General features: G+C 40.9%; 1 protein-coding gene across 1 annotated transcript in view; it reads left to right on the top strand.

Moving 5' to 3' along the window:
• CFAP54 (cilia and flagella associated protein 54) overlaps positions 1-14,777 on the top strand; it is a 249,277-nt gene that overhangs the window by 130,725 nt on the left and 103,775 nt on the right. The window contains exon 40 of the mRNA XM_081060278.1: positions 13,375-13,527. Within this exon, the coding sequence (XP_080916404.1) occupies positions 13,375-13,527 (153 nt within the window). The remainder of the gene's footprint in view (positions 1-13,374; positions 13,528-14,777) is intronic.

The raw sequence follows: 14,777 nt of genomic DNA, 5'->3' as shown, positions 1-14,777 counted from the left end.
TAGTTCCCCAGTGCATATAAACGCTATGTTTACACTATACTATAGCCTATTAAGTGTACAATAATGTTCTGTCTAAAAAATATACGTACCTTAATTTAAAAATACTTTATTGCTAAAAAATGCTCACCATCATGAGCCTTCAGTGAGAAAGTGGTCCCAACAGACTTGCTTGATTCAGAGTTGCCACAAACCTTCAATTTGTAAAAATTGCGAAGTGCAGTAAAGCAACATGCAATAAGATGAGGCCTGCTTGTATTAGCTTACAACCACCTAAGGAGGTAGGTTTGTTATTGTCTCCATTTTTCAGGCAAGAAAAAGAATATAGCTTATAGGCTTTTTCATATTTTGTAACTTTATATTCATGAGTCATATATATAACTCATCTGCTGGCTCTTAACACTGATACTTGAAAGCGACACATGCTACTTCTGCTGATATACCATTGCTAACGTCACATGGTCACATCTAACTTCCAAAGGGGTGAGGAAGTATGACCCTACTGTGCACCCTGAGGATAAAGAGACACTGAACAATGAAGCCTTAATGACTGTCCCAGGAGCGAACAGGAAGAGCAGGATCTGGAAGAGACTGGGACATGGCCTCTGAGGTGGGAGGGGCAACAGGTGAGAGGGGTGTAAACAAGGCCGAGACTCAGCAAGGTGAAGCAGTCCTCAGTCAGGGAGGTCAGGGACGGTGAAGTGAAGACAGACTGTCTATTGTGTTAATATTTTGGAGGTCGTTGTCATTGGCCTTTTTGATATGCCACCCTCATCTTATGACCTCACTCTAGCTGTTTCCCCTTCCTGAAATACTCTCCTCCCATCCAGAGGTCAGTCTGAAAAACCTCTCACCAACTTTAAGACTTTGTGTACATCAAATCTTTGGATAAGGAGACTTACCCTGACCATTGTACTTAAAAGTGTATCCTGCCTGCTTCTTCCAGTTCCGCTTACTCTGCAAAACTTTTTTTTTTTTCTGAATCACTTACCAACGACCTATCACATACTGTATAATTTAAAGATTTTTCTTGTATTTACTGATGACCAGGCTGTCTCCCCTGATACAGTGTAAGCTCTGTGAGACCAAGGATCCTTGTTCTGTCCATTGGTATAATCAGAATACCTTCATGTGTGTCTGATACTTAGTAGGAACTCTATTTGCTGAATGAATGACTTGGTGACCTTAAAAAGGGTACCTTCAAAGAAATGGTAGGGTGGGGGGAGGAGAGGTATTTTGAGCGGTAGGTGCAGTAGTGGTGAGCTGTGTCTGCACAGACCCACAGAATAGAGAACGGCCTTTCAGAAAGCTTAGCAATGACAAGAAAGAGAGCAGTAGCTGCAGCTAGAAGGAAATGGGGCACTCAGAGGGCTCAGGAGGGCTTTGTTTTGTTTATGTGTGTGTCTGTTTTTCATAGAGGAGGAGAAGGATCCTATTTCTATATTAAATGGCAAGAGGCAGTAGCGAGGGAGAGCTTACAGACAGGAGAGAGGGCAAGGAACTTGAGGAGAAAGAAGATAGAGAAATGGATGCAGGAGGGGAAGTTGCCTTACACGGGAGGGTGGAGCACCCCTGCTGCTAGGGCAGAAGGGAAGGAAGAGAAAATAGGTCCAAAGCCGTCAAGTTTGCCGGTGGGAAGGGTGCAAGGTGGAGGCGCTCTCACTGGACAACTGGAGACTTTCTTAATGAAGCAGGGGGTTGAGAGCACAGCCAAAGTTGATGGGGGATTTCAGGCTGTGACAGAGTGGACTGGCCACTGAGGGAAATAGGAGAAGGAAGATAGAGGGGCTGCAGAGTACTGGAGAGGGTCCCTTTGAGTGAGGTTGGTGACCATGAACTTGCAGATTTTACTGCCAATGATAAATTATCTCCTTATAGTCAGTAAACAGTAGGAGGACCCATGTGGTCAGTCACATGTGACCAGTTCCAATCAGAGAGTGTGATTCTTTGTGAGTGTGTTCTCCCTCTCTTGGTCTTGTCTGCCAAACCTCTGGAGACCCCCCGATTTGGGATCCATAACTCGGAATGTGATTTATGTTATTCCCTCCATCCTAAAAATACCTGGCAACAAATGTGAGAAAATGTGTTAAAAATTCTCGTTACCAAAATAATGACTAGCATCTAAGGGATAGGAAAAACATACCTAGGAGAATTCTAGACTTGTATGACTATAGGTGCATTATTTCAGAAAAGCACTTTGCTTGCCTGTTGTCCGAGTTACATTTGGAAAGGCAAGATGGTAGGTAGGCAGAAAGGAAGGCAAGTAGAGTCAGGCTAGTGATTTTTTGGGTTGATTCTCAACAGTGGTGGAAGTATAGCCAGTTTGAGCAGTGATTAGAGCAAGTATATTTTAATAGATAAAAATCTAAAAAAATATATAATGGCAATAATTAATTGGGCTAGGCACTGTATTTAGCACTTTATAATCATTAGCTTCTTTAATTTTTACATTCTTAGGAGGTTGATATTATTATGCTTCCATTACAGATGAGAACATTAAATGTTACTAGTAAGTACTGGAACTATGATTCAAACCCTGTTCTGTCTGATTGGTCAGCCCATGAGTGCTCCACTGAGCTACCAGGCCTATTCACCATTTGTGCCCTTTTAGGCTCGACTCTCTCCTTAACCTTATAGCACTCAAGAAAAAAAATTGCTATATATCAGTGGTCATGGGAAGATGATACTTGATTCTGACTTCTGGTGATAGATACCAGTAGTATGATAATGTTTAGATAATCCTGCATACTAATTAGAGGTTTCTCATTGAGCCATTATCATTAAAATCTTGGCATCCAACCTATAGCCCTTTATAAGACTCTAGGACCTCTGTGACTAGGCACAAAATTTTGGCCCACACTTGGGCTTGTTTGATAAGTGTTTAGAACCCTGAATTTTTTTCAGTATACTGAACTCAGGTCATTAACATGGTTATTAGCATGGTGGGTCTTATGTACGTCACCATGACATGTTTGCAGTTCTTTTAAAAGACCAAGTATACTCTTGATGTTTTCCACACCAGATTGCTGCTTTAGAACATCATACATTTTCCTTTGGCATAACAGCATTTGGCGGTTATGCTTGCTACATTTAATTCTTCAGAACAGATATTGTAATGCTCCAGTGCCTAGGAACATTTGCTGTTCTCATTATTTAAAAACATTCTATTCTCCCTCTAACTATTTAATAATGCATATGTAATTTGGTAAGGTCTCTGTAGGATTTGGAGAAGTGAGAATACCTCACTTTACAGATTATTTTTTGTATGGGTGAGTAACTTGCCTGCTTGTTAAACTTCATAGGGGAAATAACTCTATGGATATGTCTTGTGTTGCAGCTGTTTTTGCATTCTGTCTGAAATCTCTTTTTTGAGTTTTGACCTTATTGGTATTTAAGATTTCTGATAGGGTTATTCAGTCTTCAGGTATGTTGGAATTTTCCACCCTTTGGCAGGTGTGTTTTATTACTGCCTTTGGGCATTTGGATTGACCAAATGTGTTGAAAGTAGCACAAATTTTGTATCACTCTCTGGGAGTTTTCCTTGGTGGACCCATCTCTCAGTAGTGATTGGCATTTCAGTTTTAATGTCTACATTGGACAATGGGAGACATAGTAATTCTTTTCTTTCTCCTGCTTCCTCTCCCTCTCCTCTCTCTTCTCCTCCTCCTTCACCTCTTCTTCTTCTCACCTATCTTAAACTGTCGAGGCTATTAGTGGCTTTGAAATAGTTTCTTGAATTATCCATGTAAGTTTTCAGAGAGGAACCCCCTTGAGACAGATGTCAGGATAAGGCCTCACTGCTTTGCATCATTTCTCTCATGTAGACAGCCACAAAACACTAGCAGAACCCTAATCAGACCACAGAAAAAGGTATGCTAGGGCTTGAAAAAAGGAAAAACAGAAAGCAAACTACAGTTTATAAAAAAAAAAAAAAAAAAGGAATGATTTCTGAGCAGATAGTTGATCAAAGTAGCAGGATGATTTTATTCAGTCCCCCTGTTTTAAAGATGATAAACATCTTCCCATCCTCCTACCCTTCTTATCACCCCCGATATCCCATGTGCCTTTGTGATTTTTATTCTAGAAAGTAAGCTCTGCGAGAGCAGGGACTATGTCTGTTGTGTCTACCCGTATCTTCTCAGTGCCCAGCAATGGGCATTGTACCGGTAAGCGTTACTATGTAGTTTAAAAATATATGACTAACAGTGATCATGTGAGCCTCTATCTAATGCATGCTTACTCCACAACACGCACCGTGCTGGACACGTCACACTTAGGTGAAAATAATGGTCTTCAGGGGTAAATATTATCATCCCACTTGTACCAGATATTTAAAATGAAGGCCTAGAGAAAGTAACTATCTCAAAATATTAATGTGTGAGGGCTTCCAGCTTCCTCCTTTTTTTGGAAGATTTTATTGGGCAAGGGGAACAGGACTTTATTGGGGAACAGTGTTTACTTCCAGACCTTTTTTTTTTTCCCAAGTCAAGTTGTTGTCCTTTCAGTCTTAGTTGTGGAGGGCGCAGCTCAGCTCCAGGTCCAGTTGCCGTTTTCTAGTTGCAGGGGGCACAGCCCACCATCCCTTGCGGGAGTCGAGGAATCGAACTGGCAACCTTGTGGTTGAAAGGATGTGCTCCAACCAACTGAGCCATCTAGGAGCTCAGCTGCAGCTCAGCTGAAGGTGCCCATGTGGGAATCGAACCGGCAGCCTTCGGAGCTAGGAGCATGGAGCATGGAGCTCTAACCGCCTGAGCCACCGCGGCCCCAGCTTCCTCCTTTTTGTTTGCTGACTTCTTTCCCTGATCTCTAAGGAGAAGAAGATAAAAGCCAAGCTCATGAATTCTTGCAAGAAAAACAGAGCAGAAATCTATCATCTTTAGGGTGTTGTATGTGAGCGGGTGGTGGCAAGCATAGGGCATGTCTTCTCAGGGTCATGCAGGACTGTGCGTGCTTAGAGGACAGGGCAATTGAAAGAGCAAGAGGGCGGGGACAGGATGGAGTGGGCAGGAGAATGAAATTGGTGCGGTAGAAGAATGAGAGCTTGGGGGAATTAATAAGAGATACTGTGGCCTAAGTATTTGATTCTCTTAAACGTGTGAGAGGAAAGCATGTCGGAGTGAACTTGCTGGGGGGACAAATGCTTCTCTCAATGGAGCTATGTTTCTGGTTTGTCTAGAGCCTCCAGGGTTTCTAGACATTAGGGTATATTGAAAGATGTCATCTCTTTGGCCATACAATGTAACCCTGAGTTACTAATTCCATCAGAACCTCCCTGGGCTCACAGGACCCCAGGCTTCTTCTCTTATTAACCTTTCTTGGGCTTATTTCTGTCCTATTCTCAAAGTGTCTCTGTGCCTCAAATCTGGGTCATTGCCGATTACCCAAGATCTGATGCCCTTAGGAGAATTCTCTAGGAAAGGTGCTGGACTTGAACACTGGTTCTGTCTCTTATAAAGTCTTAAAATAACTGAATGTCCCTCAAGTTTAGTTTTCCTTCTTGAAGAGTGTGAGTGATGTCTACCCCTAGTAGTCTGTAAAGTGCTATGAGGATCAGTTGAGATTAAAACCTATAAAGTGATTATTGATAAAGTTTATCCTAGCCATTTCATTTTGAAAACTGTTGTCATTCATTCATTCACTTAATAATTACTTATTGAGCACATACCATGTAACAGGCACTGTTACACTCCTGGGGTTATAGCAGCGGACAAAATGGACAAAAATCCCTTGGATTCCAGTGGTGGGAGACAAGGAATAAGCAAGTGAAACACATAGTACGTCCTAAGATAATGAGTGCTGCAGAGAACAAAGAGGTTGGGAAGGGAGAGTGCTACAGTTTTATATTGCGTGATCAAAGAAGCATTCACTGAGAAGTTCACAGTTAAGCAATAACCTTAAGGAGCTGAGGAAGCAAAACATGAAGGTGTCTGAAGGAAGAAGATTTTAGGCCAAAGTGAACCACTGGTGCCAAGGCCCTATGTGAAAACATGCCTGGTTTGGGAGGGAGTGAAGGGGAGAATAGTAAGAGAAGGGTTCAGAGTGGTCGTGGGGAGCCAGTTCATGTCAGGACTTACAAGTCGCACTTGGGGCTTTGGTGATGGTGATGGGGGAGCCAATGGAGGGTCTCGGGCAGAGGAATGACAGGAGATGACTTACATTTAAAAATGAGTCTTTGGTTGCTATGCTGAGAGTGGCAAGGGTGGAAACAGGGAGCCTGGTTATCAGGATGATTACAGTGATTCAAAAGGAGATGATGAGTTCTTGGAACACAGTGAAAGTGGTAGTGGAGGGCGGAGTTTGGCTATTTTCTGAAGGGGAAGCCTGTAGGATTTGCTGAGAATTGATCTGGAGCAGGAGAGAAAAAGAGAACTCAAGGATGATTCCAGCTTTTGACCTAAGCAACTGGAAAAATGGACCCATCCTTTCATGAGATGGAGAAAGGCTGTGGCAGGAGCAAGTTTAAGGGGGAAAGATTAGGAAATCAGTTGGGGATCTGTTAAGTCTGAGATGTCTATTGGGCACACAGCAGAGTAGATCACTGGACAGAAGAGTCTGGACTTTAGGAGAGAGTGGTATAAATTGGGAACCACTAGCATACACATGATACTTAAAACCATGAGACTAGATGAGATTATCTAGGGGGTGAGTATAAATTAAGAAGAAAGGAGAGGCCGTCTTAAGTATAGAGCTGGGGTTTTCCCAATATTAAGAGGTTGGGTTGATGAGAATGAATTAGCAAAGAGGACTAGGAAGGAATGGCCTGTGACGTTGGAAAAGGACCTTTAAGCCAAGTACAGGAAGTATTTCAAGCAGGTGGGAGTAATTAACTGAGTCAAATGCTGCTGAAAATTGAAGTAAGATAAAGTCTAAAAATGGAACACTACATTTAGCTACAAGAAGACCCTTGGGGTCTGATTTGAATGGGTTCAAGGGAGCATGGGAAGCAATGAATACAGACCATTTTGAGGCGTTTTGTTGCAAAATGGCACAGAAAAATAGGATGCTATCTTGAGGGGAAGGTAGGGTTAAGAGAAAGTTTTTTTATTTTTTAAAACTATTTCTTTCTTTTTCAGAAATTTAGTATAATTACCATGCTGTATATCATAGCCCCAGAATTGATTTGTCTTATAACTGGAAGTTTATTCATTTTGCCCATCCCTTACCCCACCTCTGGCAACCACCAGTCTATTCTATGTGTCATGTTTTCAGTTTATTTATTTATTTGTAAAAAGATTTTTATTAAAACACAGCTAGCATATAATAGTATATTAGTTTCAGGGGTACACCATAGTTATTCAACATTTGTATACCTAACGAAGTGATCACCAGGATAAGCCCAGCAACCATCTGACACTGTACCGTGCTATCACAATATTATAGGCTATATTCCCTGTGCTGTATATTACATCCCCATGACTTACTTGTTTTATACCTGGAAATTTGAGCCTCTTATTCTCTTTCACCTTTTTCTCCCCTTTTTAAATTTTCAATTACAGTTGACATTCAACATTATTTTATATTAATTTCAGTTTAGAGCGTAGTGGTTAGACATTTATAGAATTTTAGAAGTCACCCTCCTGGCACTACAATAGCTATTACCATATTATTGTCTATATTCCTTATGCTATACCCTACATCCCCATGACTACTGTGTAATAACCAATTTGTATTTCTTAATTCTTTCTACTTTTTCAGCCACTCCCAATCCCCCACCCATCTGGCAACTGTCAGAATATTCTCTGTATCTATGAGTTTGTTTCTATTTTGGTTGTTTATTTTGTTCTTTAAATTCCACATGTAAGTGAAATCACATTGCATCTGTCTTTGTCTGACCTACTCCACTCAGCACAGTACCCTCCAGGTCCATCCATGCTGCTGCAGATGGCAAGAACCCATTTCCTTCCATGGCCGAGCAATATTCCATTGTATATATGTACCACCTACTCTTTACCACTTATCCATCAACGGACACCAGGCTTCCCCCACATCTTAGCCATTGTAAACAATGCTGCTGTGAACATAGGAATGCACTTCCCCTCGAAGGAGAGTTTTGGGATTCTTTGGATAAATGCCTAGAAGTGGGATTACTGGGTCCTTCTTTGTCTCTTGTTATAGCCTTTGTTTTAAAGTCTGTTTTATCTAGTATAAGTATTGCTACCACAGCTTTGTTTATTTCCATTTTTATGAAATATCTTTTTCCCATCCCATTACTTTCAGTCTGTGTGTGTCTTTTGATCTGAAGTGAGTCTCTTTTAGGAAGCATATATAAGGATCTTGTTTTCTTATCCATTCAGCTGCCCTATCTTTTTTTTTTTTAATTAGTTTCAGGTGTACAAAACAATGTAATAGTTAGACGTTTCATCCCTCACAAAGTGATAATCCCCCTCCCCCAATCTATTGCCTCTCTGACATTGTACATAGCTGTTACAATTCCATAGGCTCTATTCCCTAGGCTGTACTCTATATCCTGTGGGAAAAAAAAAATATATGTATGTGTGTGTGTGTGTGTGTGTGTGTGTGTGTGTGTGTGTGTGTGTATACATTATAGTAGACATGACTATAATTTTATTCAGCTTCAGTTTCAGGAGTGCAGTGGTCAGGCACCTACACCATCTATGAAGTGGTCTCCCTAATAAGACAAGTGCCCTTCTGATACCCCACAAAATCTTTACAGCATTATTGATTGTATTCCCCAAACTGTCTTCTGTATCCCCGTGACAATATTGTGGTTACCAATTTGTGCTTTCTAATCCCCTCCCCTTCTCCCTCACCCCCACCCCCATCCATGATTGGAGGATGTAATCCATTTACATTGAAAGTAATTGTTGATATGGAGTTATTGCCATTTTATTATTCATAGTATGTATGTATGTATGTATATATGTATGTATGTATTTATTTATTTATTGGCTTAAAGAAGTCCCTCTAACATTCCTTGTAATACTGGTTTGGTGGTGATAAACTCCTTTAGCTTTTTCTTGTCTGGGGAGCTCTTTATCTGTCCTTCGATTCTAAATGATAGCTTTGGTGTGTAGAGTAATCTTGGTTGTAGGTCCTGGCCTTTCATCACTTTGAATATTTCCTGCCAATCCCTTCTGGCCTGCAAGTTTCTGTTGAGAAATCAGCTGATAGTTTTATGAGAGCTCCTGTAATATTCTCTCTTTGTATTTAACCTTTGGCATTTTAATAATGATGTATCTTGGTGTAGGCCTTTTTGGGTTTATCTTGTTTGTGACTCTCTGCACTTACTGGGCTTGTATATCTATTTTCTTTGCCAGGTTAGGGAAGTTTTCAATCATTATTTCTTCAACTATGTTTTCAATTAGTTGTTCCCTCTCTTCTCCTTCTGGTACCCCTATGATGCAAATGTTGATATGCTTGATGTTGTTTCAGAGGCCCCTTAAACTCTCCTCATTTTTTTTAATCCTTTTTGCTATTATGATTGGATGTTTTCTTCTTCCTTATGTTATAAATTGCTGATTCTATCCTCTGCTTCATCTAATCTACTGTTGATTTCCTCTGATGTATTCTTAATTTTAGTTATTGTGGTCTTTATTTTTGACTCGTTCTTTTTTATATTTTCTATCTCCATTTTTATGTTTCCTATCTCTTTGTTGAAGTTCTCCCTGAGATCATTGAGCATCCTTATAAGCAGTGTTTGGAACCCTGTGTTTGGTAGATTGTTTGTCTCCATTTTGTTTAGTTCTTTTTCTGGAGCTTTGTTCTGTTCTTTTGTTTGGGACATGTGTCTTTGTCTCCCCATTTTGGCTGCCTTCCCGTGTTTGTTTCTATGTATTAGGTAGAGCTGCTGTGCGTGCTGGTCTTAGCAGAGTGGCCTTATGTAAGTAGGTGTCCTGTAGGGCTCAGTGGTGCCATCTCCCTGCTCACCAGAGCTGGGTGCTCCAGGTGTGTCCCTCATGTGGGTTGTGTGTGACCTCCTGTTGTAGTTGAGCCTTGGTTGCTGTTTGCTCGTTAGTGGAAGGGATTGAGCCTCAGGCTGATTAGTTGTGGGGACTGGCCATCTCTACAGTGTAGGAGTTGTGGTACAGGGGCTGACCCTACAGAGCAGGATTCACTTTAGCAGGGCTCTGGTGCCTGCCCAGTCTGCCCTTTGTGTGTGGCATCCTTGGAAGCAGCTGAGTGATGCTCTGGCATGGTCTGAAGCTGGCCACTGGGCATGCCAGACTGAGGGCTTCCTGGGAGGGGAACTGCTGCAGGTCAAATTTAGCTGTAGTTTGTGGCCTACCTGTAGTCACCTGGCATGTTCCACAAAGCAATTCACAGAAGTCTGCCACCCATGCTGGGCTTGGAGGTACCTTGATAGGCCAAGAATTAAACTGAGGCCAGCTGTTGCTAGTGCCCAGCTTAGGGCATCTCAGCCAGAGGTACAGGACATGCCAAAGTCAGATGCTGCTTGTTTTGGTTTTGTGAACTTTTGAGAGGTTTTAGGAAAGTCTGCAGCATGCACTAAAACAGGCCATTTTGATGGAAAAGCCACTAGAAGTGGCTTTGGTGTGCCTGAAAGTTGGGTGAGGTGGGGTCTCAGAATCACCAGGGTGGAGTGAATGAAGTGTTAGCCAGATTGATGGTGGCTAACATAGCCCGGCAAATATGACAGCCACCTGCATCTGCATGCTGGGAGTGGAGAGGGCTCAACAAAGAAACAATGGCTTCTGCCATCACCTTTGTTTATTTGATAGCTGCCCCTCCTGCCTTGCCCTAGAGCCAGACAATTCACTTCTTCCCTTTATGTCCCTGATGTCTTTTGAGCTGTTTCCCCAGTGCTGGAACTCAGAACGAGTATGTTCATCAGTGAGTAAGTCTGTGTGAGAGCCCTTTACGAGGAGCTTCTGGGACTGCAGCCAGTCTCATCTCATACTGCCACAATCTCTACTGGTTTTCACAGCCATAAGTTATGGAGACTTCTCTACCCAGTACTGGAACTCTGGGCTGTGGAGCCTGTGTAGGGCTGGGACCCATTATTCCTCTGGGGTGACTTCTGCAGCGAGATATTCCTCCCAATTTTTATGGTGACACATGGGTGTGGGACCAGCCCATTCCACGTCTCTGCCCTTCCTACCAGTCTCAAGGTGGCTTCTTCTGTATGACCTTAGTTGTAGGTCTTTAGTTCATCTAGACTTCAGGTAATTCTCAGTGATGGTTGTTATGTAGTTTAGTTGTAATTTTGATGTGGTTGTGATAGGAGGTAAGCACAGCATTCACCTATTCTGCCATCTTGAATCTGTATTTGCTTTATTTAAATTCCACATTTAAATGAGATTATACAGTATTTGTCTTTCTCTGTCTGACTTGTTTCACTTAGCATAATACCCTCAAGGTCCATCCATGTGGCACAAATAGCAAGATTTCCTTCTTTTTTATTTCAGTGTGTGTGTGTGTGTGTGTGTGTGTGTGTGTGTGTGTCCCATTTGCCTTATCCATTCATTCATCAATAGATACTTGGGTTGTTTCCTTGTCTTGGCTATTGTAAATAATGCTGCAATGAACATGAAATTAATTTTTTTTTTAAAGATAGGTGAAAAACAGCAAAATTGCTATTTGGGAATGGTTCAGCAGAGGAAAAAAAATCATGTTTTGGAGAGAGAGAACTGCTGGAGTAATGCCCTAGAGGTGTATCGATGGGCACAGGTGTTGGGGACTGGATAGATATAGTGGTGGGGCCTTGTGGAAAAATCCCTTTGGATTGCTTTCATTTTTTTCTAGTGAGGTAGGAAGCAAGGTCATTGGCCCTTAAAGAATGGGGAAGAGGTAATTTCCACACCCTTTTTATATTTTGCCACATAGCCCATTAACCACTCTCCTGTCGCTTCTAACATTGGAAAGTTCCCTGTGTCCCTCCCTTGTTTCCATTGCTGTTACTTTACTCAAGATCAAATTACACAATGTTGTCACAGTCCCTCAGTCACCAACCTCTTTCTGTTGCAGTCTGCTGTGCATGCAACTGCTGGCTGACTCTTCCTAAAATACCAATCTTTCTGTCAAGGTCCTAGTCAAAACCCTTGCTCAGCTCCCCTTTAGAGAGAAAGAGGGCCACTCAGTGAAGGCTTCAGGCCTCTGGCAACCCTTCTTTGCAGGACTGGTCATGTCATCTCACTGTGCCCTAAAGCACCGCCTTTACTCCTGCTGCCATACCTCTCCTTGCACAGACTTTTTCTGTGACCCAGGGGAGGCTACCAGGCTTCTCTGTGCCTTCTTTTCCTCGTCTGTAAAATGAGGATATAATGGTACATACCTCTTATGGTTGCTTTTAGGGTTTGATGTGACTATGTCCATAAATTACTTTGAATAGTTCCTGGTATAGTGTAAGTGCTCAATCAACTCAGCTATTCTTATTCTATCTGAAAAAAACCCTTGCCTCTTTCTGCCCAATCAAATCTTCCTTATCTTCTAAAACACAGCCAGCATATCTTCTCCTCCATGAAGTTTTTCTAGCTCCTCCTTTCCTCTCTACCCTGATCTCTCTCCTCCATCTTTCCCTCAGTTTAGCATGTAATCAGACACTCTCTGTAAATGTCATATTAATGCTCCAGTGATGGCATGCTTCATATCTTCAGCTAGACTGTAAACTCTCAAGGGCACAGGCCTTGTCTCTTAACCTCTATTAGCTCTGTTCCCTAGCAAGTTGCTGTACTATCAAGACCTCAGGTTTTATAGGCGTATTTGACCTGTTCAACTTGTTGAAGAAGTAAATTCCTTTGTTATTCATCTGAAGTCTGTAATTCTTCTTTCTCATATGCCTGCTTTTTGTTGTATGTCGCAAAGCTGCAACCTAATTCCTGTATGGTCATTTCCTTTCCAGAGACCTCGTAGCAACTCTCTGCCACCATCTCCCTTTTCTAGCCATTTTTCAGGCCTGTTTGTTGGTTTCATGCCCATTTATGGCCCCGTCTTCCTCTCTTCTGCATCCTCCAAGATGAGAAAACTGGCTTTTCCTTAAGAGAGCAGTTGGCCATCTCCAAGCTTTTTTGTTTCTTCCTTTCATCTCTTTCCCAAGGTACCCTTACTTTGAAGAGGATGCTGAAAAGAGTAGATTATTTCATCTTTTATGATCAGCAAAGAAAAAAAAGGAAAAAGTAGAAGCTTCATAAGGAAAATTGGCAAGATCTAAAGTATTTTGCATTTCATAAGAATCAAAAGTTTCCTAACTTTTTTCTTTCTTTTTTTTTTTTTTAAAGAACTTTCAAATATACCAAAAAAAAAATTGATTTGAATGTTGAAACACCTGCTACAGACTCGGGGGCTTTGAATTTAGCAGCTTTAGTTTGGCACCAAGAATTTTCTGAATTAGAATCTTTCACTACGAGTTGGCTTGCTGCAGCATTTCATCCCCAGTGTTACTCTTCCCTTTCCTTTCAGAATACAGCCAAGCCAAAGAGCTCGTCTGTGTGCCTGTGGATGTGACAGACACTTTGAGATGCTTTAGAGAGACCTTGGAAAAATCCAAATATCATAACAGATCAATCCGACACAGCAGAAAGTTGCTTTCATTATTTCTTGCCCAGACACAAGGTAAAAGACTTGCTTTATATCAGTTACTCTTTATTTACGTGGGGATACCACCCTGCGGATCTACTGTATTCTGCCGTAAGTGCCTCCGTGGCCCCTCACTGCTGCCTTTCACTTTCTCCTTCTTGCCCAGTGGATTGCCTCTTCTCTCTATAACACTATGCCAACCAAGGCACTGTCTCATTCATCTGCTTTTATGCTGTCTGTGAAACTACAATACCCCTTTATATAGAGTAGATACACAAATAATATTTGTTAATTTTTTGAGTCTGTACCTCTGTGTTCTTATCATTTTCTTTGCCTGTATGGCTGTAGTTTTGTTTAATTTCCGTAAGCAGATGAGTTGACTGATACTGAATTAATGATATAGAACTTTTTACTAAAATACTACTTTATCAGTGTCAAAGAAATGGATGCATTTTAACATAAGCATCAATAAAATTTCTTATTAGCACCATAGGTTTTGATCTTAGAGATATTTTTTAGCATAAAACAAGACACTGTCATTGGTTACATTACATTTATTTGTTTTCTCCTTTCTCAACATCTATTGATTTCTGAACTTAATCAAAATACGGCTTTGAATGGCTAAGTGGTAACCTCCAAGAAGAGTATACTCAAATTTATCTATATTTAGGTTATTTAAATTTTTTAAAATCTTAATCTACGTTTATGATTCATATTTATTAGAGTAGTCAAAATAAGCTTAAAGAATAAACTTAAATTAATAAACTTAAAATAATTATACCTTAAAGTTATTAAAGGTAGATTTAAACATATATAATTAAGATGCTAATATCCACTGAACTGATCTTTTAGAAATCTGATCAATTTTTTTTTACGACCACTGACTGAAGTTTTATGTATGTACGGATGTATATGTGTATATATGTATGTATGTATGTATGTATGTATATGTTATTGATGACCCCTGCAAAAAACACTTGTTATGATCAGTCCCCACAGTTTTTCATTGCATTTTCCACTGACTCACATTACATTAAATTAACTCCCCATATCTTGTTTGAACTTTTCTCAATTATGGCATGCATTAACGATGGTTAAGGGCATAAATTTAAAGAAGGAGATAAAATTCCTAAGAATGGTTTACACCAATTCACTCTGAATCTGACCTGGTAGCAAAATATTCACTTGAAATATGAATTAAATATTCATTTGAAATATGGTTTCGGAGGAGAGCACTACAGATACCCTGGACCGCCAGAAAGACGACAAGTGGGTCCTACAGCAAG

Source organism: Rhinolophus hipposideros (assembly GCF_964194185.1).
Source record: "Rhinolophus hipposideros genome assembly, chromosome: 9".
Lineage (NCBI taxonomy): Eukaryota > Metazoa > Chordata > Mammalia > Chiroptera > Rhinolophidae > Rhinolophus > Rhinolophus hipposideros.
This window is presented reverse-complemented; position numbering and strand designations above follow the sequence as displayed.